General features: G+C 42.3%; 1 protein-coding gene across 2 annotated transcripts in view; it reads left to right on the forward strand.

Moving 5' to 3' along the window:
- The window catches only part of LOC146799516 (cytosolic phospholipase A2 epsilon-like), a 234,734-nt gene that overhangs the window by 123,425 nt on the left and 83,615 nt on the right, over nucleotides 1–27,694 (forward strand). For both annotated transcript variants that reach the window (XM_085627082.1, XM_085627083.1), the window contains one exon: nucleotides 17,908–18,077. In XM_085627082.1, the coding sequence (XP_085483208.1) occupies nucleotides 17,908–18,077 (170 nt within the window). The remainder of the gene's footprint in view (nucleotides 1–17,907; nucleotides 18,078–27,694) is intronic.

The following is a 27,694-nucleotide window of genomic DNA, read 5'->3' on the forward strand; positions in this document are numbered from 1 at the left end:
GGCTTTCTTAGGAGCCTGCCACCATTGCTGGCAAATGCCAGGATTTCCATATACCAATGCTGCCTGGTCTTGAGTCCACCCCACACCTCTTCCTTCCACCACCCTACACTTCCTGGCTCTTTATCTCACTCTTTCAGGTTCTTTTTCACCCCTGCTTTCTACGCTTGTCACTGTTTTCCTTTCTTCGTCTTCCTCCTTCATTTCATTCTCCCTCATTTGCTTTTCTATGGGTAAAAATCTGATGCTGTAAAATAAATCCTGGTCTCCAAAGTTGAGCGGTGGTGTACACCACCGGCAACAAGCTGCACAAATTAAACAGTGGCATAGCCAGAATATTGTGTAATGTAAGCGAGCCGTAAATAAGGTAAGACTGACTACATAAAGACTTCACATTTGAACATTTGTAGGAAAACAATACACTGTACAATTTTGTAAAAAAATACATCTCTGAAATGGAGATAGACCTAAATGGATCTACTGTTGCTCAAACATAAGACTCCTCATCACCAGCAAGGTAGTGAGGCACCAGTTGTTGGTCCCAAACTACAAGCCAACTAAGATGTTACAGGGGCTGGCATTGAGCTGAACGAGGTCAGGTGGAACCCTTAGCAGCAGAGGGTGAAACTCCAAAATGCCAATCCGAGAAGTCCTGAGTTAGAGGTTCAAGTCTTTGGGAAAGACGGGATACTGAGAGGGCTCGTAGCTAATTTTTATTTGTCAGGGTCTTTTCACGTGATTGGGTCACCGGCCTCATTCCCCTTGTCTATGAGGAACCCCTCCCACCCCTGGACCACCTTTCAGGCTGATGCTTTTACACTGATACTTGAGGGCAATTGCAATATTTGGTATTCAGTAACAAGATGGCAACCATGCAGAGACCCTCCTTCATGTTAGAAGTGATCTGGAAGGATCTTGTAAGAAATTAGAGCGAACATTTTAGTGAGAAAACAAAATGATGTAGTTTCATTTTTTTAGAATATCTAGTTAGCAGCATTATTTTTAGTTTATCCCTATGGATTTTTTATGTCTTTGCACTGGATGAAGGAACAATCATTTTTACTCAATGTAATAGATGCTCAGTTCATCGAAGAATGAAGATTCAAGTAGATTCTTCCAGTGATCAATCCGCAGCAGATTGAGTAACTCGTGTTGTGCTCTTTATTCAGCTGAGATTACCTCTCAACTTGCAGATATATAGATTTTTCCTGTTTATTCACCACAGATGTCTCTTAGTCTCAGATTATAAGTAGGCTGGAAAAGAGTATGATATGTACCTGGTGTTGCATTTACCTTAAATCAGTGTTTTCCATTTCAAATTCCTCATGTATCAGAATTTTCTTGCAAGTTTTCTTCTAGTAAGTTTCAGCAGACTCAGATGCTGAAGCTTGCCATAGGAATGCTGCTGGGGTGACAAGGTGGTGGAGTGTTTATCAAAAACTCTGAATTCTAATCCCTGAGCAAATTCTTGTTGACACAAGGATCAGAGTCTATCCCTTAAAGTGGAACTGGGGCAAAAGCTAACAAATCCCTAATAGGTGTCTCTTTTACTATTGAAATGATGAAGCAAAATTTTAACCTTGCCTAGAGTGACAAAACTCCTTGCACCAACTCTATTTACAGAGTTACATACATATGCCTTGGGGCTTCTATGTGGGCAACCGCCTACTGCCCATGTCATTTTTTTATACAAATGCTGTACTATTTTACAGGCTAAAAGCAAAACAACCGATAAAGGAATGAAGTGGTATTTAGTCACAGGTGTTCCATGTGATGAAAGATTGTCTTGGAGACTTCACAAAAGTCTAGAAATTGGACAAGGGGTTTTGTACCTCTCAGGGCTTCAGAGACTTCATACAATTGGATACACCCACAAAAAGATGAATCTTGCAGATTAGTTTCTTTGCTTACAATGGGCTGGATGTTTGCATTGATCCACATTGGGAAAGGCTTCCAACTCATCATAAAGTTGCGGTGAGTTGTCAAATAAAGCTGGTTTAGTGTTCTTAAAGCTCTCATCAAATGAATGGAATGGCCAGGGTGGTGGCACTCTCTTACGATGAAGGGTTCTCAAAATCACAGGTTAAGCATAGACATGATCCTCCGTGCAATCAAACCACTGATTCTATCTCCAAACGTTTGCAACTGTCTATGTTGCGCAACATCAAACAAAAGTACAATGCACAAAAAACACTCTGGTTTAGTGACTGTGACCAAAAGAGCAGTGTGTTAGACCTGTCAGCCTTAGGGTGGTCTTCTCTCAAACCTTTTGCCTTACTCCTCAATATTTTTCTGATCTTGTTTTTGTTGGCCTTAGGACTCTGTGCACATTACCACTACTAACCACTGCTAAAGTGTGTGTGCTCACTCCTTAAAACATGGTAACAAACATGGTAACAATAATGGTATACAGGTTTTATTCAAGATACTTGTCAGATTGGTGACTTTAGTGCTAATTTTAAAAGGGGTAAAACTTTACCTTTGGTAACTCAATGCTGTTGTCAGCTATAGTCTAAGATGTACCTGGGAGGTCATGTACACCAGGCCCTGTCATCGCCCCTGTTGCATTAAGAGTGTGTTAGACCTGTCAGCCTTAGGGTGGTCTTCCCCCTGACTTTTTGCCTTTCCCCTCCACTTTTTCTGACCTCGCTGTTTCTGGTATTAGGATTCTGAGCATGTTACTACTGCCAATCAGTGCTAAAGTGCATGTACTCTCTCCTCTAAGCATGGTATTATTGGCTTATCCCCATTTGGCATGTTTAATTATTTATTAGTACCTAGTAAAGTGGTACTACACATACCCAGAGCCTGTAACTTAACTTCTACTAGTGGGCCCGCAGCACTTGTTGTGCCAGCCCTGCACATCTACCTCAGATCTGCCATTGCAGCTTGTGTGTGTAGTTTTAAACTGCTATTTCAACCTGACAATATAAACCTTTTGCCAGACTCAAACCTGCCTTTTGAATACATATGAGTTACTCCTCGAGTAGGCCCTAAACAGGCTCAGGGCAAGGTGCAATGTATTTAAAAAGTAGTACAAGTAGTTTTAATTTGTACGTGTCCTGGTAGTAAAAAGCTCCTAAATTAACTTTTTAACTGCTACAAGGCCTGCTTCTCCCATAGGATAACATTAGAGTTACTGTATTACATTTAATAAGCTATAACTTCCAAATGGGAACAGATAATCAGTTCATGTTTGGTGTCTTTGGAATCGTAGTAAAAACCCCTATTTTATGGTGTAGTCAGATTTTTGGTTACAGTTTTGAAAATGCCACTTTTAGAAAGTTGGCATTTTCATGCCGTAGCCAGCTAGTGCTTGCAGTCTGTCTCTGGGTCAAATGACTGGGTATGATTGCCAGTTGGTCTTTGTATATTCCTCCTAGACGGCCACACACAATATAGAACGTAGGTGTGCCTGGGTGGGCCATCACTGGCAGGGTGGGAGGACGGAGTTAGTCACAGCCCCACTTAGACTTGAATAGACTGTGTCCTGCCTTCACACAAAAGTTTGTCTACCCCCTGTAGGTAGTCTGGAGCCAGGTCAGGGAAGGAAGGAAACCTGAGCACTTCAAAAGGGAATCCTCTAGAAGTTTCTCCTACTTCAAAGAAGGCACCAGGTATAAATATTGGACATCAGACACCAACTCTTCAGTACACTTCTGGACCTGTGGATACTACAGAAGAAGGACTGCTGTGCTGCTTTGCTGTCAGAAGGACAGCCACTCTCCTGCCCTGCTACTCTGCTGCTCTGCTCCCTGCTGTCCTTCCTGCTCAGAAGGAAGATTGAACCTGCACCAAGTGTCAGCCATCTGACCTCCTGTTTTCAGCGACACAGGCATAACATACTCCAGAGGCTCCCTGCAACTGCCCAACTGACCTGCTGCTTGGCTCTACAATTGGACCTGCAACTGGACCTGCCTGATCCCTGGTCGCCTCTGCTGGTGTGAGTCCCTGATGCCCAAGTGGTGCCCCTCAGGTCCTGTGTGGGCTCGGTTGAGCTCCCCTGATGTTTCTGGGCTGTTCGTGAACATGACCAGTCTTGTTCATGCCAAGACTGCGCCACCCACACCAACTGCTAATGTGAAGTACCCGCGAACCAACTCTTTACCCTACAGCATCGACAGCAGCGGTAAATCCTCAATGTGAAGCTCCAGCCACAGCCATTCGTGACGCCAACATTTTCTTCTTGCTACAGCAACGACCATCCGCGGCACCGGCCGTGCCTACGTGCTACTTTGACGGCCAACTGCGACATTCCTCCTGTTCCTTCGGGCCCTCCCATGGTGAACAGAACCCACTGCTCAGGACTAAGAAGGTAACTCTTTCAGAGGGACTAACCTGGTCCCTGTATCTGGGTCGTGCTCCTTCGCAGTTGGCCTGAACTTGTGACTTTCTTCTGATCTCTCATGACCAGATAGCCGCAAGTGGCGCTTTGTTCTTTTAAGTGATATTTTCAGCCAAATCTTTAAAATTGCATATCTCCAGTTCTACTGATTGGACTTTTGTCGTTTTGATGTCAAATTATTTATAAAATTTTACTCTACGTTTTCTAAGTGGGTGTGCTGCATAAATACTTTACAAATTGCATCTAAGTCAAGCCTAACTGCTCTGCCAAGCTACCAGAGGGTTGAATACAGATTAACTTGGGAGTTGCTTGTGACTTCAACCTGACAACGATTGTGGTTGCTGCTTGAGGTTTGTCTCACCCCGCTCACAGTGTTAAAGCAATGACCAAATATTTGTCTCAAAGCCACAGAAACCATGAAAAAGGCTGTGGCCCAAGCCCATCAATGTCACCCATTACTTATAAAGCTGATCTCATCAGGGAAATCTGGAGAATGTGAAGGTTCTGATTACAAGTTCAAGGCAAACGTTTTTGATCTCTGTGCAAACACAGGTTTGCACAAGTATTGAAATTGCAAGTTGTGTTGTTATTGTTATTGTTAAGTGTACTTGTAAAGCGCAACATTCATCCTACCAGGATATCACGGCGCTGCAATATTGAGCAGTAAAACCTAAGGCAGTTTCCTGGGACTTGTTGATTATTCTGATATGGGGAATAATGCAGTTTTTAGTTTTTTCTTAAAGATGGGGTAGGAGTCCGTGAGTCGGAGTTGATGGGCAGATCATTCCAACATTTAGCAGCAATGTGTGAAAAGGCACGTCCGCCCATCCTGGATAGCTTGATCCGTGTGGTGGCTGCTTTGGCTGAGGCTTGTGAACGTAAGTTCCGTGCTGGAGCACAGAACTTAATTCTATTCCGTAGAATGAAAGGGCCAGTATTGTATATTGTTTTATGGGCGATGCATAGCATTTTGAACGTGGCTCTTTGCCTCATAGGCAGCCAGTGTAAGGCTCTCAGGCAGCTTGTGGCTGAATCATACTTTCTCTTATTGCAAACAGCTTTAGCAGCAGCATTCTGGACCAGTTGTAGTTTTCTAAATAAGTAGTCCGACATACCCACAAATAGAGAATTGCCATAGTCCAGCCTGCTAACTAGTAGCGACTGGACTAGGATCTGTCTGCATTCCAGTGGTATCCAGGGGAAGACCCGTTTCAACCTTTTTAGTATGGCAAATCCTTTGCCACATATTGAGGTGACATGGCATTTCATCGATAGAGTGGTGTCCATCTGAATTCCTAAGTTTCTTGCGGACGATGTGGGATTAGGTGGAGAACCTAAGGAAATTGGCCACCAGGTGTTATCCCAGAGCTGTTTAGTCCCACCGAAGAGGAGAATTTCTGACTTGTCAGCATTTAGTTTTAAATATTGACCATGCATCCAATTGGATAGCTTTGACAGGCAGTTTTGCAGTCTACTTTTGGCGTCATTTTCCCCATTTAGGGTTACCATCAGCTGAGTATCGTCAGCGTAGGAGCAGATATTAATGCCCCATTTCTTGCCAATCAACGCCAATGAGGAGACGTATACATTGAACAATGTTGGGCTCAATGCTGCCCCTTGGGGCACTCCATATTTAATTTTTCAAGGGGTAGAGGTAAAGTTACTTAAACAGATGGACTGGGATCTGTTTGATAGAAAGGACTCCAGCCAATTTAGGGTTTTACCTTGTATTCCTTTTGCGGCAAGCATGTGAATTAACAGTTTATGGGACACGGTATCAAACGCCGCTGATAAATCAAGGAGTATCAGGGCGACCGTTTTGCCTTTATCGACCTGCATTCAGATATCGTCCATTACAGCCAGGAGCGTAGTCTCTGTGCTGTTATTTGATCTAAAACCGGTTTGGGAGACATCTAGTAGATTGTTGATTTCCAGATAACTTGACAGTTGTTTTGTTACCAGTCTTTCTAAAACCTTGGATAGGAAGGGGAGCTGTGAAATGGGACGATAATTGGCTGGGTCGTTTATGTCCGCGCCCGCCTTTTTTAGTAGTGGGATAACCGCCGAATTTTTCCAAACTTCTGGGAATACAGCTTGCTCCAGGGACTGGTTAAAAACTTTTGTGACTGCTGGGCCAATTATGGGAGTTAGTTGAGAGAAAATATAGTGTGGACAGACATCCCATGGCGAGCCTGATTTGATTTCTGACATGGCTTTGGTGACCTCGTCTTCTGAAAATGGGCCAAAGGTAGAGCAGTTGGCTTGCAAAGTGGAGTCCATCTGATACTCCACAGGGGCCTGGCTGTTATTTGTAAAAGAGGCATATATTTTGTCAATTATATCACTAAAAAAGTCACTAATTTTTGTGCAATTTTCTTGTGATGGCGTTAAATTAGATGTAAGACTGGGGGGATTGCAAAGTTCATTTACTATTTTAAAAAGCTCCTTGGACGAGTTTTTATTCTCTAGTATTTTTTGAGAAAGATAGTCTTTCTTTGCTTTGCGTATGGCGGTGTGGTATATTTTCAGTTGATGTTTGTAAGTGGCTCTGTCTTCGGGGTTTCTACTCACTCTCCATTTATGCTCAAGTGTGGTGCATTTTCTTTTTTCAATTTTTAGGTCTGGGCCATACCATTTCTCCGAGGTTTTCGGTTTGGATCGGTTGGTTGCGCGAGTCCGCGAGCAATGGTCAAGTGTTTTCTCTATGTTGCCACGCAATAGACAAATTTCTTCTTCGCATGTCATTTCAGAGTTGAGAATATGAGCGAAATCTTCCTTAAATTTTTCCAAAGAGAATTTACTCCAACATTTAGTAGAGTTAGTCGGTTGAGCTAACGGTCTTTTAGTCTTTATAGGTTGGTTTAATGTAAAATCTATCCTATAATGGTCCGTCCATGTCAAAGGGGTTATATTTGTAATGTTAGTCTTCGATATGTTAGTAAATATAAGATCTAACATGTGCCCCGCTCTATGTGTGGGGCGAGCTATTTTCTGCGTTAATTGCATAATTTCCATGTCTGTGGCCAGTCGTTTAGTTAGGGGATTATCAGATAGATCGAAATGAACATTGAAGTCACCGATGACTATAATGTTTTTATGGTTGAGACAGAATGGAAGGATTTGTTCTAGAAGTTGGGTGCTAAAATCAATTGTGCTATTTGGGGGATTGTAGATGATCGCGCATCCGAGGATCACCTGAGTATTGATGGAGATGGAGATAATTAAAACTTCGTGTTTGCCTAGTTGTGTGACTGTTTCTTGACGGCATAAAAAGCTATCTTTAAATATCATGGCCACTCCACCTCCTCTCTTAATTGGTCGATTGAGATTAATGATTTTGTACCCATTTGGTAGGGCTGCAGTAATATCCGGGGTATTGTGCTCGCCGAGCCAAGTCTCCGTAATAAAAGCAAAATCAGGTTTGCTATCCTGTAATATGTCCCATATTTCGATAGAGTGTTTGGGGAGGGACCTTGCATTGACATAAATACATGTGTAGTCCTGGGTAGGTGTGTCTTCAGGTGAGGGTGGCTCCGGGTAGTTACAATTCCATCTACAGTAACGACAGCTAAAGGGGCCCACGGTGTGGGAGGGTCCAACTTTAGCACAAAGGGAATTGTAGGATGGTAAGGGAGTATTAAGAGTGAGCAGCTCTCCATGAGAGTATGCCAACGCAGAGTTGCCTGGTCTATCTGTAGTTGGAGAGACAGGGGTTGTGGCCCCTGGTCCCGGCCTGTCGCGGACGGGCGCAGACGGGCTCGCCTTAGGCGAGCCTTCGGCGCGCATTCGGCGCGCCCGCTGCGCTCGTCCGCTGCGCTTCCTGTAAGGACACATCTTTTATGTGAGGAGTGAATGTAGGGGCGTGGCTATTGGCAGGGGGCGTGCCCTTCAATCGGCCAATGGCGTTTCTGTTTTTGCTAGAGTCACCCGCCCGCGTCAGCTGTCAGGGCGCTGAGCGAGGAGAGATGCCAAAGATCGTTTGTTTTTTAAAAAGGAGGTAAAAACACAAATTATACACAATTTAAAATTGAGCAGAGGTTCCTACTCCCGGCTGTGCCTCAGGAGAAACTGCTTTCAAAGCGCAGCGCTCGTATTCAGCGCGCGCTTTGTACTGCAGAGGGGCGTGGCTATTGGCAGGTGGCGTGCCCTTCAATCGGCCAATGGCGTTTCTGTTTTTGCTAGAGTCACCCGCCCGCGTCAGCTGTCAGGGCGCTGAGCGAGGAGAGATGCCAAAGATCGTTTGTTTTTTAAAAAGGAGGTAAAAACACAAATTATACACAATTTAAAATTGAGCAGAGGTTCCTACTCCCGGCTGTGCCTCAGGAGAAACTGCTTTCAAAGCGCAGCGCTCGTATTCAGCACGCGCTTTGTACTGCAGAGGGGTGTGGCTATTGGCAGGGGGCGTGCCCTTCAATCGGCCAATGGCGTTTCTGTTTTTGCTAGAGTCACCCGCCCGCATCAGCTGTCAGGGCGCTGAGCGAGGAGAGATGCCAAAGATCATTTGTTTTTTAAAAAGGTGGTAAAAACACAAATTATACACAATTTAAAATTGAGCAGAGGTTCCTACTCCCGGCTGTGCCTCAGGAGAAACTGCTTTCAAAGCGCAGCGCTCGTATTCAGCGCGCGCTTTGTACTGCAGAGGGGCGTGGCTATTGGCAGGGGGCGTGCCCTTCAATCGGCCAATGGCGTTTCTGTTTTTGCTAGAGTCACCCGCCCGCGTCAGCTGTCAGGGTGCTGAGCGAGGAGAGATGCCAAAGATCGTTTGTTTTTTAAAAAGGAGGTAAAAACACAAATTATACACAATTTAAAATTGAGCAGAGGTTCCTACTCCCGGCGGTGCCTCAGGAGAAACTGCTTTCATAGCCGTTATAATATATAGTGTTATAATTTTCCATAACTCACTATCTTTCGTTGATAGGTTTCGGCAGATTAAACTTGCCCAAATTCATCAGGGGAAAAGGCCTTAAAACGGGCAAAACGTATGGAACTATAGGTCATATGTATTGACATTGGATTTGCAACAATAGCTTGGAATGTGTGTCTTGCATGTCTGTGATCACATTTAAATAAAGTCAACTTTTTTTTAATGCAGCCCGTTTCCCTTAAGGAAAATGGGGCTACTTTTAAAGAAATAACAGTTCCTTTTTCTTTTAAAGTTTGTTTGAGGGTTGCTAGTGGTCCCCTGGACCTTGCCTACTCCCCAACAAACATTTATTTAACATTCACAAAGGTGAAGCGGTCCAAATCGGAACCCTTCCCCATTACAAATGAGGTACCACCTCCTTTGGCGAGTAAGTAACTTTTCAATAGTTTGCCACAACAATTGCAGTTGCAAACCATTGATGCATTGCTTTTTGCAGTATACAAGAGATGCTCTAAACACAAAACATTTATTCACTCATTTCACGACTCAGTAACCATTTGCCGACTCACATAATGGGTTTAGTACAGAGCAAAAAGCCAATTACCGATTGCAAGCCTTGTGATTTAGGGAATCACTTTTTTTGTCAGCTACTAAATAGCTTAACACATTTGACCCTTGGTGTATTAAAACTGATAACTGATTCTGAATGGTATGCCGCATTTTCGTGTTGAAAATTCAGGCTAAGAGGTATTAAGCACACCTATGGGGTGATGGTATTTTGTGGGTGTGGTAATAACTATATTCTGCACAACTTATAACAAGGGCCTCAGTGAATTCATATTTTCATTGGCACTCATACATACACTTTTCTTAATGCAACACAACCTCTAATTGGGATATGCTATGAGCTTTTGAGGTAGCAAAATTCCAATATCTTTGCTTTCCATGAGAGACTGCTGTTACAAGAGCCACACATGGTCAATTTGTGTTAATGTTTCAAGAGTTACAACACACCCTTTCCGCATATTCTGGTGCCAGGCAAATAGCAGACTCAAAGATTTAACAACAACTCCTGACAATTCCAGCTATGTTCATTAACAGACTCCCTCCTTTATATCAATTTATAATTTCCTCTGATTTCTTCAAAACACTTTGTACTACTCTCAGATATTCCTCAAATCCCTGCTATATCCAGCCTATGACACGGAAGGGAGTTTCTACATCTGACACATAATGAGTTTCCTCTCTGATTAAACCCACAGTGAACAACCTGAATTATGAGCGAGCGATCTTGTGAGTCCCATAGTAAATATGTTGTAGTCTGGGGATGTGAACGGAGATGCTCGAACGACTGGTCTGAAATTCTGGGATTGAATCTTCCTCAGGCGTTTTGGTGCATGAACTACAGTCCTCACCCATGCAAGCACAGGGGACCTAGCCTGCTCGATGCTGGTCTCCTTCCACTTTCCTGCCCACAGTCAATGTCTTTGCACAGATTCACAACCTTACTTGGCAAATGTTAGCAAATTGGCCTTCTCAGCAGGAAATACAGTGATTAATTTTGCGTAGCATTTATATCCCCTTCCTCCTTGCAGAGCAAAGTGGATAGGCACTGTGGGCTATATGAGAAGTGTTAGTCCTGCAAGGGAGGATTTACGGTTTCATTGTTGTAATTATTCCAATTCTAGCACCTTTCCATAGCACAAATGTCTCTATACAATTAACACAAGATGCTACACGTGCGGCAGCTCCAGTGTGCTTTCTTGAAAATAACCAATTTACACGATTCAACTGTGTGTCCCATAAACCCACCTCCTTCTTCTCCAGCACACTGATGCTGTGTCTGGACAGTTTTGGGTCTTGTGCGTGTCTGTGTTTGGGTGGAACTAGAGTGGTTGCCCACACACATCACTCAATCCTCCCTGATCTTCTTTATCTTGGGACACCGCTCTTACTCTTGTAATCTCCAGATCGCTTCGCTCTGGGATAGGAAGTAGATCTCAACTCCCATTTGAGAACAATAAACCCAGCAGTAGGGTCTTCACTGTCATTAACTTCAAAATAAGCATCTGATAGTCTCTTTATCCCACAGCACCTCTAAAATCAGTTGTGTCAATCAGCTGAGCAAACAATCAGTAATTCCCCCAAGGTTGGTTGACTATCAATTGCACAACTTGCTATTCAGTAACATGATGGCAGCCATGCACTGTCCTTCCTTCATGTTAGAAATGACTTTGAAGTTGAAGTATCATATGAAAATTTTTGGGAGAGAATCTTTGAGAGTGAACAAAATTCTGAACTGTTCAGGAGAATTTCTAGGTAGTACCATGCATTATTATTTCATTGCTGTTGATTTACAGGTCTACGCACTGGAGGCAGGGCTAATTATTTTTATTCAATGTAGTTGATACTTGTTGCTGATGAGCAATTCTGCAATTTCACTCAAATATCACAGTAAAAGGATCAGACTTAAATGCGATCCCCTGATAACTGGTCCACCCTCAAGTACCTTTGTCCAGATGTTCAGGAGATATTGATCTGGTTACTTAATCACTAATGGCTGCTATATTACATTGTGATCCTTGTCGAGCACAGGTCATTGTAACTTTAGTAGTAACTGTACTCTTTATTAATTCAACACTGAGGTAGGCGTTTCGAGATCCCCCCTTAACTAAGTGTGGGTACATACCTGCAGAGTGTGGCAAGTGACCCGTCTCGTTTATGCTGACCTTGAGCTTGCCATTCCATGACAAAACTGTGCAGTGGAAAGTTCCTCATCGAACACTGGAAGTCTAAAGCCTGTCTGACTGCTCCGATGAATTCTGGGTAATAAGAGATAGCAAGGCTTCTTTGGTGGATCTGAGAGAATAACTTTCAGAGATTGAGGGCAGAGGACAAACTGTAGTCTTGGTTCTGGTAGATCTATCAGCCAATTCCAACACCAGAGAAATTAAGGTTCTTCTCAAATCAAGAAGGGGCATATCATCAAGCCGGCGATATGAAATTATTGCCGCTTTTGCGTCCGTTTACAGGCGAAAAGCGGCGATAATTTCATCGCCTTATCAGCAAAGACATGCTATTGCGTGTTTTGCTGACTTAGCGCCCGTCGCAACAACGCCCCGCTTTGCATCTCTAATGAGATGCAAAGTGGGCGTTCCATCCCAAAATAACTGGAGAAATGTCGCTAACCGACATTTCTCCAATTATCAATGGGCATGCTAACAAGCATAGCGATAAGAAAAGTAGCGCTAACCGCGGTTATCGCTACTTTCCTTACGTCTGCTTTTAGGTTGACTTAGCCATGATATCCAATAGAAGGTGGATATCATGGTTAAGTATGCCCTGCCCTATCAACAAGGTATTGGCAAACGTTGTGCGATTATCGCTGGATTTCCAGCGATAATCGCACATTTTGCAGCTTGTGCCTGGAATTTTATCGCTTTTCAGATAAGCGTTGCTGATAGCACGCTATCTCAGCGATAAAATTCAGCATTAGCCGGCAATAATTATCCTCCCGCTAAGCGCGCTGAGCAATAACTATCGCCGGCCCTTGCTGATATGCCCCGAAAAGTTGTTTTGGCTCAGTGTTCCACCTTCTCATAATAGTTGGATGGAAGTGAGGAAGGAAGGATTTACATCAATCACACTGGAAAAGACTTGCAAAGTTACACAGGGGTTATGTGTTTTACACCTTCCTCTACTCTCTGTTCTTGTACTCGCAGACAAAGAACAGTTGTCAATAGACTCTTTATACATGGTTTTCACTATGGGTCATATGTACAACAAAATGTCGTAGCACGGAGCTGTGCCAAATTTGGCAGCAGCGTGCTCTGACATTTTCAAAACGCAGGTAGGCGCTGTATTTACTAGAATATGGCGCACCCCTGTGTTTTCACTAGCGCTGGCACTAAACATAGCTGCCTAGCGCCAACGCAGGCACCCTTGCACCATAATGCAAAGGTGTCTGTGTTACAGGGAATGATTGTTTATGTGCAGAAAGATGTCCCTTCCTGTACATAAACAAGCCATAATGGCTATTTGTTACTTCAAAGTGCGCTGCATTCTGCAGCACACATTGAAGTAGCAAATCATCATTATTAAATGATTGTTCATGGGCAGGAAGGGACACCTTCCTGCATATAAAGAATCATTAATGGCTATTTGCTCTTTCCATGTGTGCTGTAGAATGCCATTCTAACACCTGCTCTTGCATGGCGTTAGTTTTTGGCGTAGCCACAGATTACACCTCCTTGTAAATGTGGGGCAGCATCAAAAACAATGTGTGTTGTGGTGGAATGCCCACAGCAACACCGATTGCACGCCCCTTTCACGCAAATACCTGCATGAAAATGTTGCATATTTACAATGCGGCATTAAGCTACAAAAAGTGGCTTAACGTCTCTTCGGAAATGTGATGCATGGCATACCGCCACCGAGCATAAAAAAAAGTGATGTTCTGGTGGCGCTAGAGGCTTGTACATATGCCCCTAAATCTTAATAGGAATGACCTGTCAGCCTTAGGGCAGTTTTTGTCTTCACCCCCCTATTTTCCTAAATTAGTTTTTCCTGCACTTTACCACTGCTAACCAGTGCTACAGTGCTTTTGCTCGCTCCTTATAAAATGATAAAATTAGCTTACACCAAATTGTCATATTTAATTTACTGATACGTCCCTAGTAAAGGGGTATGCCTTATACCTAGGGCCTATAAATTAAATGCTACAAGTAGTCCTTCATGACTTATTGTGCCACCCACTTAGTTTGCCCTTAAAACATGTCCCAGGTCTGCCATTGCTGCCTGAATGCAGCATTAAACTGGCAATTCGATGTGGCAAAATAACCCCTTTGCTAAGTCTTAAAATCCCCTTTTATTACATGTAAGTCACTCCTAGGGTAGGCCCTTGTCTGCTCATAGGGCAGGGTGCATTGTAAGTGAAAGGTTAGACATGCACTTTTAAGTTTCACATGTCCTGGTAGTGAACTTCTAAATTCATTTTTTTAACTACTTTGAGGCCTACATCTCCAATAAGATAACATTGGGTTGCCTTATTACATTTAATAACTTATAGGTTTTGATTAGGAAAAGGTTGGAATTTCATGTTTGGTGTTTTAAGAGATTGTAATCTAAAATCCTCTTTAATGTTAATCTCAGAAAGTAAGTCACAGTTTTGAAAATGGCACTTTTAGAAAGCCGAAACTACATAACCCATGATTCCCGGGCGTCACGTGATACACTAGATGTTGTACATGTAAATTGCAAGGTGAACAAACCCACAGAAAAAGGGTGGTGGGTGATTAACGTAGTGAAGCATGTAACTAGCAATCGGATGCGATCGGAGCTGCCTGTCACACTTATTAGAAAATTGTGAAATACGGAGACGCCAAGCGGAGTGGACCGAAAAAGCAGTTCAGGAAAGAGGCATTTGGGAAATGAAGAACATACTCTGTTGCAAACACAGAAAAGAAGTAAAGAATTATTGAGATCATTGACGCTATGGAACCTCGTGCAGCTTAAAGCTATATCTCATCTTTTTCTGCATTACTTCTTTTCTCCCCACACTGTAAAATTGGCAATCCTTTTAGGGGAGAATCAAAAAGTTATCTCCAATGGGTTTTAGATCAAGAGATTAAAACCTTATGGGGCATATTATCAAGACAGGCGATAAAATTATGTCTGTTAGATGTCCTTCACATCTAACATGGGCTTCAATTGGAATTCCATAGAGCATATTATCAAGCCCATTATTGCCGTTTTAGCGGTAGTTTTCTGCCGCTAAAGCGGCGATAATTTTATCGCCTGTCTTGATAATATGCCCCTCTTTTATGTGTTCTCTACCAACAGCATACCAAAACCCATAATCAAAGGGAACTGGTAGGTACATACATTTGACTACTACATAACACATGAGTGAGCCATATGAATGAGTGTTCACTGATCCCTAATAGGCACACCTGACTTGTCTTGGATTTTTTTTTTTAAGTGCAGCCTCGATGAAGATTGTGCAAAAATTCATGCCCCCACCTAAATCGAAATGCGTTGGCTTCACATAAGGAGTGCCAAGATGCCTCATTATCAAGAGACTGAATTTAACCACATAGCGCCAAGGCGGTGGACCTCCCTCAAACAGATATAGGGACTGAGGGTCTCATTTACTATATTTTGACTTATGGCAGCACAGCAAGCCTTCCTGTTGCGCTGCAATGCGTCAAAATAAAAAGGTAGGAATGCGTAGTATCTGTAAGATACAGCACACTCCTGTCCTTTTCCCTTGCGCCGGCGCACAAACAGCAGCTGTGCGCCAACCTGCGTCATGTTGCACAGGTGCCTGCGTTGCAGAGATAATTGTTTTTATGCAGGAAGGGGTACCTTCCTGCACAAAAACAATAATTGGTGACATTTTTTTCTCTTTCTATGCAGAATGCAGAAGGCATAGAAAGAGGAAAAAACAAGGAGAAATAAAAATATTTCTCCTCATTGCGCCACTGATTCTGACGCGTTCCCAGCTGTACAAAACATTGTAAATCTGGGAATGTGTCAGATTCTATAGGTGTTGCGTTGGAACACACCATGAAAAGTCAAGCAGGGTGACTTTAGGTGGCATTGTAAATATGGGCAAGCCCATTGCGGCGGTGCAATGGGCTTGTAAATGAGGCCCAGAGTTTCCCAAAAAACCAACAAACTCTAGTTAACCATCGTTAGGAATAAGTCTGGGATCAGCAATAGATATGTTAAATGTTCTAAAGTCAAAAACGTGTTTGACATGTGCAAACAATATTATTTTTCAGAATGTATGTATTATTGTCTGATGATTTTGTTTAATGTTGAACTAATCTAATGCGTTGAACAAAACCTACTCACCAAAAAATACATTTTTTTTTCACTATGAATATTTTACCTTGTTCCTTGGAATTAATTTTGAATTCATTTGTTATGACATGGTGAAAAAGATCCACATGTCTCACCCACTAAATATATATATGATTATCTATAGTGAATGAGGCTCATTTGACACTTTTGGATGAAGGACTTTTAGAAAGTTGGCATTTTCCTGCTCTAGCTATTTTGTGCCTGCAGTGTGCTCCCGGATAACATGACTGGGTGTAGTTGGTAGTTGGACTCTGTTTATTCTTCCAAGACAGCCACATAATACAGGAATTTGGTATGCTTGGATGGAGGTGTGTCTGCATGGGCTATCTATCACTGGCAGGATGGGGGCCGGAGCTGTGCACAGTCTCACTCGCAAATCAATAGGCTGTGCCCTGCCATCACACAAAGGACTTAACTCTCCCTCATTGTTTATACAGCCAGACTGGAGCCAGGGCAGGGGAGGCAGTAAACTCTAAGCACTTCAAAGGGAAAATTCTGGAAACGTCTCCTACTTCAAAGAAGGCACCAGGTATAAAAATAGAACCCTCAGACCCACCCTTCAGTTCCCTTTCTAGACCTTGTGAAGGGGTCTCAAAGGACTGCCTGCTGCTGCGTACTTCAGAAGAAGACTGCTTTGCTGCACCTGGAAGGGCTGCTATGCTGCCTGATGCCTACCTTGAACTCTCAAAGGCATGACCTGCTGCTTGAGCCCACTTCTTGCACCAAGGAGTCCAAGAGTGACTCCATGGGCTAGTAGACTGGCCTCCTTATCAGAGCGCCAGGGACAGAAAAGTTTCCAACCATCTTGAACCTGCACCAGGACCCTACCTGAGTGAGTCCTAACCCCCAAAGTGGTGCCTCTCTAGTCCTGGAACATTGAAAGTGGTGCCCAGATAGCCAGAATCCAAACCTTGGAAATTTTTGGCTAAAACCTGCTCTTGCTCGTCGATCTGCACAAGGTGCTTCGCTGGTGGGCTTGACTTTGCTGTATTTTTTGCTACATTCTTCTATGCAGCAGCAAATCCTGTTCAGTGGTACTTCGCTGAATGGGTATCCGGTCTCATGGAGCCTTCAGACACTAAAATCCTCACCGATACTTTGTCCCGCGGCTCTCCGATGACAATGCCTTTCCCTAGGACACCACCTGCAGCCTTGCCCCATTGTACTTGCCCTTCTCAGACATGTTTCCACAAAATTTCCTCTAAGTCCGAAGGTAAGTGCCAACCGGGCCCAATCCACTTCTTGTATCTGACCAGTGCTCCGTATATTTTTCCTTTGACCTAGTCTTGCACAACCAGATGTCCATATTTGGTGGTTTGATATTTTAGACAGTAGTTGTTACCTTAAACTTTAAAAATTCATAAATCCTGTCCTACTGATTAGATTTTTGTAATTTTGGTGTCAAATAATGTATTGAAATTTACTCTATTTTTCTAAATTGGCGTGGGATTTTTCTTGTGTTGTTTGTTTACCTTATTACTGTTTTTGTTCTGCATAAATACTCTACACATAGCCTCTAAGTTAAGCCTGACTGATTTTGTGCCTAGCTACCCGAGGCTTAAGCACAGGTTAATATAGTGACTTTTTAGGGTCACCCTACGGTGATTGTGACTGTTGTTTGAGTAGGGTTAACACCCTACTCAACCAACAACCAAATTTCTCACAAGGAAGTTATCAAACCCTGACCAAAGAACCAAGAAGGAGGGATCACTTGACTGCAACTAATCAGTATATATGAAGCACTCAGATAAACACCGTGGATATTTGGATGACAGTCCCTATACACTCCTCATTTTTCTGTTAAGAAAGTCTGTGTTTTGTCTCCTTTTTCTAGATAACGAGGAGCTTGTGCTAAATGTGACAGGGTCATATAAGCCGAAAGCAAAAACCACCTTACACTCTTCTTCACGACCCGTGGACACATTCCTCTTCCATACTGTCAAGAATTGGGACCCAGAACTCACTGCCACAGTTGATGGAACCCCCCTCCCAGATGTTTCCATTGTGAGTTGCTTTTTATTCTTGTTCAAATACATTACATACAATTGCATTTAGTTAATTCTGCTGAATGGCGTTCTACCCTCACTACTACTTTACTCCTTTCAACACAAGAGTAAGACCATTTCCATGCTTGGCATCAGAAGGTAACATCCCCAAATCTGTTGCAGTTGTAGTGAATGGGGGGTGTTGTCCATCATGAAAAATATATGTATGAGAAAGAATTTACCAGGTGCTTTTGCACTGATGCAAGATGTTTTCTCAACGTGTAAATGTGCCTTATGTACACTTCCACATACAGCTATACCTTTACGTAGTTAGTAATAGGAATTCACAAATGTTTCCTGAGCACTCCTGGAAAACTTTGTAAGTTCAAAGGGATAATGGAGCTATTTGCTGAATGATGTCACCATAGGTCTACTTTTACCTCCACGTCCTATGTTCTTGCCTCAGTCTTTAGCTGCCTAAAATATATGAAAAAAAAAATGGTATACCACAAGTCCTGCCCAACCACCTTGGGCACCATAAAGGACCTGGCATACCAAGCATCTTCCTTTTTAGGTCTTGCTTAAGACACTGTGCATGTGCTGTGCTTGCATGAAATATTGTAGACTACACAGGGTTGGAGCTTGTCCATTGCTTATCATTCATTGGCTTCATTATCACTCTTACTTGCTGACTCTTAATTGGCCAGCACACACTGACTTAACTTCTTCTTTCTTGTGAATCATGGACCAAGTATTGATTGCTTCATCTCGCTTAGTGTCCTGCTGTGCCCTTGTTTCTTCTTTCACAACCACCCCCTATTGTCCTTATTACTTCTTCCACTTCCCACCCCAATTGTGTTACTTCTTCCCCTCTTCCCCTCCCACACACCATCCTTGTCTGTGTTGCTTCTTCCCCTGTCACCGCCTTCCGTGTTGCTTCTTCCCTTTCTACCCCGTCCATGTTTTTTTTCCTACCAACCCCCTTATCCAAGCTGCTTATTCCCCTCCCAACTGCCCACCCTCCCGTTGTCTGTGTGCTGCTTTCATACCACCCCTACCCTTCTGTTATATGTTTTGCCCCCCACCACCCACCATCAGAAAAAAATCAGTATGACGTGGGCATCGCTGGCCACGTCATAGCACTGTTTTTACTGTCCTGTTGCCCATTCCCTCCCACCCTACCTCCTGTTGTGCGTATGGCACATTACCATATAACCCTCCTTCCAATTATCCACGTTGTCCACCTCCATCCACCATAAGAAAAAAGCTGTATGGTGAGGTCAGCTTTGACCACCGCATACAGCTTTTTTTCTAAATTTTAGACATGCTGCTCTACAACATTGCTAAAAGACACAGGGAAAGCCAATAGCTCTTGCATAGGAGAGACCTATTGGCTTTGCCAATGCTTGCCTCCTTTTAAATGTTTCCTGCTTGTGACTGGCACAAGGAATATAGGAAATCCTGGGACTCCTTCCGAACTTGAGTCTCCAAGCGTGTCCACCCTGTTGTTTTCTTCCTGCTCGGCATGGGGCAAAGGGGAAGTGGTCAATATTTGGTAAAGTTTAAAGGTAGATGAGGAATTAATCCCAGGACAAATTATTTTCCTGTAATCTTGCTGTGCGATCATGAGTTGCAGCAGAGTCATTGAGATGTTGTGTGCCCTGTGAACATTCTGTGATGAACCATTGCCTGGCTTAAAAATAATATATTGAAGTACCTGCTGATCTGTCTGCGGTTAAGAAATATTGCCATCTGTAAGTTGTTTTCCTTTCTGTGTTGATTAGAAAACTATAGTTGCATTGCATATGCATGCTCACTTGGTGCGATAGTAATGCACATGTGCAGTTTCTGCCGAGTGCGTCCCTGATGCTCAAAATATTGTGGCAGAAATTGGGGGCTAAATATTGCTTAAAGTAATTGTTTTGGTTCGTAAGCCATTGTTGGCACACATTTAAATTGGAAGCATTCTAGAAAATGAAGGCATTTAGATGGTTCCTCTTTGTCATCATCCCGGTCCACAGCTACTTCTTTCCCAGAGATAAATCCTCTGATGTTCTAATGTGATGGATATGGTTTTGAGGGAATAGAATGACCAGGATAAAATGAATCCGCCCAGATTCATGGGAAAACCACATCCCTTGGAAAAGATGGAAACCAAGGTTCTCTTGTATTAAAGCAGAAACAGAAACCAAAACCCCCATCTCAGCTCTATGACTGAATGGAGCTGCTTACTGCCCCCCCCGTGCCTTGAGACCCTCATGGGTGAGTAGCGTGCTTACAATTTCCCTGATTGATTGATTGATTGAGCAGCCATATTCCTAACTATGCTTCATATATTCCTGTTGGACCTGATTATTCCAAATACATTGGGAAAGGTCTACTTCAGAAGCATGGATCCTTCAAGTGATCAAGGAGGGTGATCATCTACCCTTCTTGGTTTCAGACTCAGGATAACAACTTGACCTAAGGATTCAGAGATGAGATTGGCTTTTCTGAAAGCTATACAGGACTTATCATTCCAGTGCCACAATGGGAGAGAGGGACACGCATCTATTCTATCAATCTTTCTAGACCCAAATCAGGAAGACTTGGATGGTAACATACCTAAAGTTCCTTTACCAGTGGGTCAAGGTGGTTCCATTAAAGATGGAGGCTCTTCAGAAGATAATACCACTGATCCAGCCAGACAGCTTTATGGTAACGGTGAATCTCATGGATGCATAGTTTCATATTTCCATTGTTGCAGTACGTTCAACGTCCTTGTGATTTGGTGTTCAGATCCAACACTTCCCATTTCAAGCCTTACCATTCAGAGTTCAAGTCAGCACTACTAGTCTTCACAAAGGTGGCTATTCCTCTGGTGGCCCTTCTGAATCTTCAAGGTTGAATCCTTTATTCACATTTAGGTGACTAACTCCTTCATGCTCTATTGGAGTTTTAAGCCAGAGAAGGCCTGGAAGTGATTGGGATCTGCCTCAACCAACATAGATTCCTGATTTGTTGGAAAACAATATATGATCAAGCTTTTCAATTTTCTGATTTTTATTGGAGCAAGATTCAGGATAGACCTGGACATGGTCTTTCTTCCAGAATACTGAACATCAACCATTCATTCATCTTTCGCTCACCTCTCTTTTTAGAATGGCTCATTCACCAGCACAATAGTTACTGAGGCTTCAGGGCCTCATGGCCCCTTGCATCTTTATGTTTCCTTAGGCCCCATCTTAATCTGTATCCTCTTCTGTTACATCTTCACACATATTGGTCACTAGCCTCCCAGTATTCAAAGCCCCTATTCTTTGGTCAGATCAGGTGGAATAAGCTCTATAATGATGGCAGAATTCAACGAATCTGGAAAAAGGACTTGCTCTTCCAGGATACTCTTGCATTATAACAACAGGTGTACATTCTGTTGTATGGGGGGCCACGTTGGAAGACTAGTCATCTTAGAAACGTTGGCTTTTAACAGAAAGTTTCCACTCCTCTAGCTGGAGAGAACTAATGTCAGTTGCGAGAGCATTAAAGAGATTCCAAGCTCAAATTCAAGAAAAGAATGTACTAATTAGAAGTGTCAAAATAGTATTGGTCTCAGATTTGAACCATCAAAAAGGGACCTGCACAAGATATATGGGGCTTGTAGAGCTTTAGTTGAGCTCTTGGGCAGAGAAATATCTGTAAATGTAAATGTCTTACTTCAAGGCAGTGGACAGCATTGCAGCAGATCACCTCAGCAGGACATTTCCGCACTCAGAAGAAGTCCCTGGCTCCTCTGGCTTTTCAGGAAATCTGTAGGAAGTTTGGGACCACCTTTTACTATATTTTTACATACCAAGAAAAATGCACAACTACTGAGATTTTGTTCCCGATTCTAGGAGATGGGAAAATGGAGAGTGGATGCCTTGTCAATAGAGTGACCATGGGAACTCCACATGTGTTTCCCCCCTTTTCTCTCATTCCCAATTTATTGAAGAGAATCGGGGATGGGATTCGGAAGGCGACTGCATAGTTCCATCCAGGCCATGGAGATCATAATTCCTTGACTACTCCACATTGTGTCCTTCTTGGTTTCTTCCTCCAGAGCCATTCCCATGCAGATGAGTTCACTTCTGCTGCTCTTCTACTTCCAAAACAACTACATCTCTTGGTTTAGAAATAAAAGAGAGGGGATGCAGAGGAATGTTCTCCCTTCTCATTTAGTTGAAACCATTTAAAATTTCTATGCCCTTCTTTGATAAAACCTTATTTTAAACACTGGAAGAATTTTCAAAAGTGGTGTGTTACAGTCCGTATACCCTTTGAATTGTGAGCCGTGTTGGTTTTTCAATAAAACTGTCCATTTCAACCCTTAGATACCAATCGACAGCAATACAAGCCTTTAAGGGACCTTGAGAAAATCTTGGAAATGGAGCGAGGAATCTCAACTCTTAAAATGATTTTCCTTAGGGGCCATATTATCAAGGAACTGCGATTACATTATCGCCGCTTTAGCGGCAGGAAACTGCAGTTAAAGCGGCGATAATGGGCTTGATAATATGCCCTTGTGAATTCCCTTAGAAACCCAGGTTCACACCAGAACGTTGTCATTATCTGGCCATAACCACCATGGGACCCTCACGACTTTACTCAAATTCCACACATTGCCAACAAACAAATCTACCACCTGTTTTCCAACCCTAACAATTTTCATGGGAGAGGAGTACCTAAACTCACTCGTCCTCACCATCTTCCCTTTCTTCACTCGAACCCAATCTCTCACTCTCAAACGCTGCTGCAGTTCATTATCCTGTAAAACCCCTGTCTCAGCTTTGACAGCCACCAATTTTTTATCATTTACTCTTGTAAATACCACTGGTTCTTTATCATTTACTCTTGCAGATAACTCCATCATCCACCTCTGATTCAAATTACACAAACTTTTCCTTCCTCTCAGTTTTTCAAATGGAGAAATATCTCCATCGCACCTAGGAGTGTTCCTGTAGCTCCATAGTAAATTCTTAATAGCCTGCTGACAATTTTTACCATTGCTAATGGCTAGTTGTATACCTTCCTTTAACAACATAATCCACCTCTCCACAATTCCATTGCTCTGGGGATAATAAACTGAGGTGCGATTGTGCTCAATTCCATGACTCTCAAGAAGCACCTTCATCTCAGTGGACGTCAACTGCACACCATTGTCCGTAAGCAGCAATTACGGAAAACCTTACCTCTCAAAAATTTCATTCAAGAACAGAATCGCTACTCTTGATGTAACCTGGGGTACCAACTTAATTTCAGGCCATTGAGAGAGTTGATCAATCAAAACTATAGCATACATGGGATTACTACCTATACACATGGGTCCAGCAATGTCAAATGATACTCTTTCCCAAACCCGAGATGGCCTCGAAACTGGTAATTGTTCATACATTACTGTCTTCTTGGATTTATCGCTAATGCTGCACTCAACACAAAATCTGACTTTCCTTTCAATACATCTATCCATAGCAGGCCACCAAAATTCACTCCTAATTCTCCTCTTCATACTACTCATACCTGGATGACCCTCGTGAGACATGTCTAAAACTGTTTGTCTAAGATCCTCTGGCACAACTAATTGCTGACCTTTCATTAAAATGTCATCTTCTATAGACAATTCCTGTGCCACCTGTAAAAAAGGTAAAAGACTTTAAGCTAAATAATTTTTCCTTGGCCAAGATGACTTGACATATCCCAAGACCTTTTTTTAGATTTTCATCCTTATCACATGCTATCCTCCATTGATCCTCTTTAATACATCCCTTAGATACTTTACAGATAGATACCACTTTTTCTAAATCATTGTCTTCAATCTCAACATTCTCATTCTTCACAGCTAATCTTGATAAGCAGTCTGCTAAAACATTTTTGACCCTAGAAATGTATTCCACTTTAAAATGAAAGTCTTGTAGTTTGTATTGACAACTGGCAATCCTGGGTGTTGCTTTGCCACAACCTTTTGTTGTAAATAAATCCACTAGCAGACAATGGTCTGTTTTTACCCTGAAGACTGTACCATAAACATACTTCCGAAAATATTCAATACCTCACCAACATGCAATTGTTTCTTTTTCTAATGTTGAATATTTGTCCTCAGCGCCTCTTAATGGTCTAGATGCAAAAGCAATAGTAACCAATCGTCCATTCTGGTACTTCATTAGGACCGCACCAATGCCAACATTACTGGCATCTGACACAATAACTGAATCACAAGTTGTGTCAAATGTTGCCTCTGCTTACTTAAATTCATATAATATACTTAAATTCATCAGCACAATTTTCATCCCATACAAACGATTGATTATTTTCATTAAATTCCTCATGTGGACAATGTTGTCTGCAAACAACAAAATGAATTTAGCGTAATAATCTGCCAGTCCTAAAACAGACCTTAGTTGGTCCTTGTTCTGAGGTTTAGTGACTCCTTCTATTGATTTGACTAAATTCTGTTTGGGAGAAACTGTATTTTTACTGATAGAATGACCCAGATAATCCACTGAATCCGTCCCAAATTTACATTTTTCTTTTGTCAGAGTCAATCCATTGTCCTGTAAAATACATAAAAGTTTGTTTAACATTTCTGCATGTTCTTGTAAATTGCTTCTAAAAACTAAAATACCATCCTGAAAATACAACACATTGTTCATGTCTTTAAACAACTAGGGCATGATTCTCTGGGAAATAGATGACGCTGAAAATAGTCCAAATGGCATCCTTTTATATCTGAAGGCACCCTCCGAAGTAATAAATGAAGTATATTGTTTACTATCATCATGCAATGCTATTTGATGGTATGCATTTGATAAATCTAATGTTGAAAATACAGTAGGCCCCTTCAGCTTGGCAAACATATCGCTAATATTAGGTAAGAGAGGCTGATCCACCCCTACACTATCATTTACATCTCTTAAATCAACACATAACCTGACCTTTCCATTGGGTTTGTGTACTACAACCACGCGTGACAACCATTCAGACGATTCAATCTCCTCTATCACATCTTGTTCACATAACCTCTCCAATTATTTTTTTACTGCATCTCTCAAAAGCAAAGTGATGTTCCTGATTTTGTGTACTTTGGGAATTGCATTGTTTTTTAAAATAATCTTATGTACACAATATTTTAGTAATCACAATTGTGAAGAAAAAACCTTAGGAAACACCTTCTCCCACTCAGTTACTACATTGCTACCAACTTGGAAGACTAAATCCGAGTAACCTAGCACCTAATCTGGATGATTGGGCTCAAGAGTAATCATTGGATCCCTTTGATGAGGCCAACCCAAAATATAGGGCTCTTCTTTGGCCACATACACCTTTGCTCTGATAGTTTTACCTTTAAAACTCAAATTGAATGTGAAGTATCCTAATACTTCAATGGGTTTTTTCCCATACCCCACTAGCTTGATGTCCAGAGGTAATAACTTTACTCCCGGGAACTCCTTTAACCACTCATCCCCAATCAGGGTATGTCTTGCGGCTGAATCAGCCATGACCTTTACCTCTCTATCCCCTATCTTAATTATACAGAATGGGGCATCCTTGACATCTCTATTGATCTCACACACACTTAATAAAAATTCTTCTTCTGTATCACATCCAACCTCCTTAATGTAATTAGTACTTTGATTTCTTATATCCATGCCCTTGTCTCTAAACCTGCTTCTGTTCTTGCACATCCTTGCGTAATGTCCTTTAAATTTACAGTATCTACATACCTGTCCAATGGCAGGACATTTATTTTTTACTGGCCAAATGACCAGGTATTCCACATTTAAAGCACACATACTCTTTTTTCCCACATTTTGGTAAGAAGATATTTTACCTTTAGGTTTACTACTCAAATTTTCATCATTACTGATTTTTTGGACCAAGTGAATCTCCATTGCATGTTTTTCAGATAACTCTTTCATACCTAGTTTCATTTCTTCAAACCGATGCGCAATATCAATAGCTTTAGTAAGAGTCAGATCATCTTCGGATAACAATTTCTCTTTCAACTTTGCATCTGCCACCTTATGCAACATCTGATCACGAACCATTTGGTCATGAAAAGAGGCACAGTTACATTTAGCAGCTACAATTCTTAAATCATTTACAAATACATCTATTGACTCATTGGGTAATTGTCCTCTGCTTAGAAACTTGTGATGTGCAACCACCTTTTTTACTTTCTTAACATATAACTTATCCAGTTGTTTAATTGCCATGTCATATACATCTATGTCAGCTTCATCATCCGCTTGATTGGTCACCACTGAAGGTAAATGACTCAAAATACGTCTGCCTTCTGCGTCCAAACAGTGTTTTAATATGGGTAATTTTTGTTTGTCTGTATAGTCATCGCCTCCAATTGCTTCTATGTATGCTTCTAATACCTCTTTCCATTGCCTCCACTCCAACACCGGTTCTCCTGGTGTGGCTAAAAATGGCAGTGGAGCACAAATTCCAGCTATGGTTCCTGTGTTGCAGAAATTATATTCCCAGTGTGCAATTCAAAATATTATTGTATAATGTAAAACAAAGAGGTGTGTGAATCACCGAAATAACCTTTGGTTAATTCACTAATTTGTGGCAGTGCATTGTTTACTCTCTGCTTTATTGTACAATCATGAACTAGCAGGTTATTGTGAAAATGGTGTGTGGGTCACCGATGTATTGGTGTCCACAGAGTCATCAGGAAAGACTGGCTCGCACTTAATGGGGTGTGCGAATCACCGTTAAAAAAAAAATCTATATTTAAATGCCAGCGAACGACAATGGTGTGCGGATCGCGGAGATGTCGATGACCGCAACATCAGCACACAAGTTTCTAGAGAAATTGGCGTGCCGATCACCGAAATGTAGATCGCATCGCCAGCAAGGGAAGAAAGAAATGGTGCACAGCGGCAGGAGCGTTCTAGTCTTTGCGGTCGAGAACTCCTACGCGCATGGGTGTGAACCTCTTGACTCAAGACTGGGCTCGCTCTGGAGATCGCGCTGCAGCGCGTGAAGTCATCACTTTAAATTTGGCCAAATGCTCAAAATGACATTAAAACTCACCGCAATCACCGCCAACGCCGGGATTTTTCATCATCAGACAATTTACAGGGAAGCTCATGTCGCAAATGTTCCGATAAATTAAAAGAGCTCCAGGACTACAAGGCTCACCGGACTCGAGATCTGCGCATTGCAGGACTCCAGGCTTCACAGTTCAATCTCCGCTCATTGCCAGTATTATGTTCTCTTCATAAAGATCACAGCATCCACGTTATATGGTCAAGGTAAGTTTATTTAGCATCGAGATCGGTGTTACTCGTCTCCATTAAACCTGGGCCAACCGTCCTTGTTTGGAATCTGGTCACCACGTTCCGTGTTCCAGATTCCACCCAAGACCGGCAGGATGCCACACTTGCCTTACATGTAATGACTGGTATGAGGATATTAGGACAAGGAGTAATGAAGAAGACCGGCAAGTAATCAGGAACAAATCGTACGCAGGCATGGTGAGCGAAGCAGGACTGGATAAAGAGAATGATTTATACTCTGTGTGGGATGTACTCAAATGCAGAAGGAAACTTAGGCCCATATTTATCAATATTTCACGCAACGCAGCAATCCACCTTGCTGCACTCTGTG

Source organism: Triturus cristatus, chromosome 9 (genome assembly GCF_964204655.1).
Source record: "Triturus cristatus chromosome 9, aTriCri1.1, whole genome shotgun sequence".
NCBI lineage: Eukaryota > Metazoa > Chordata > Amphibia > Caudata > Salamandridae > Triturus > Triturus cristatus.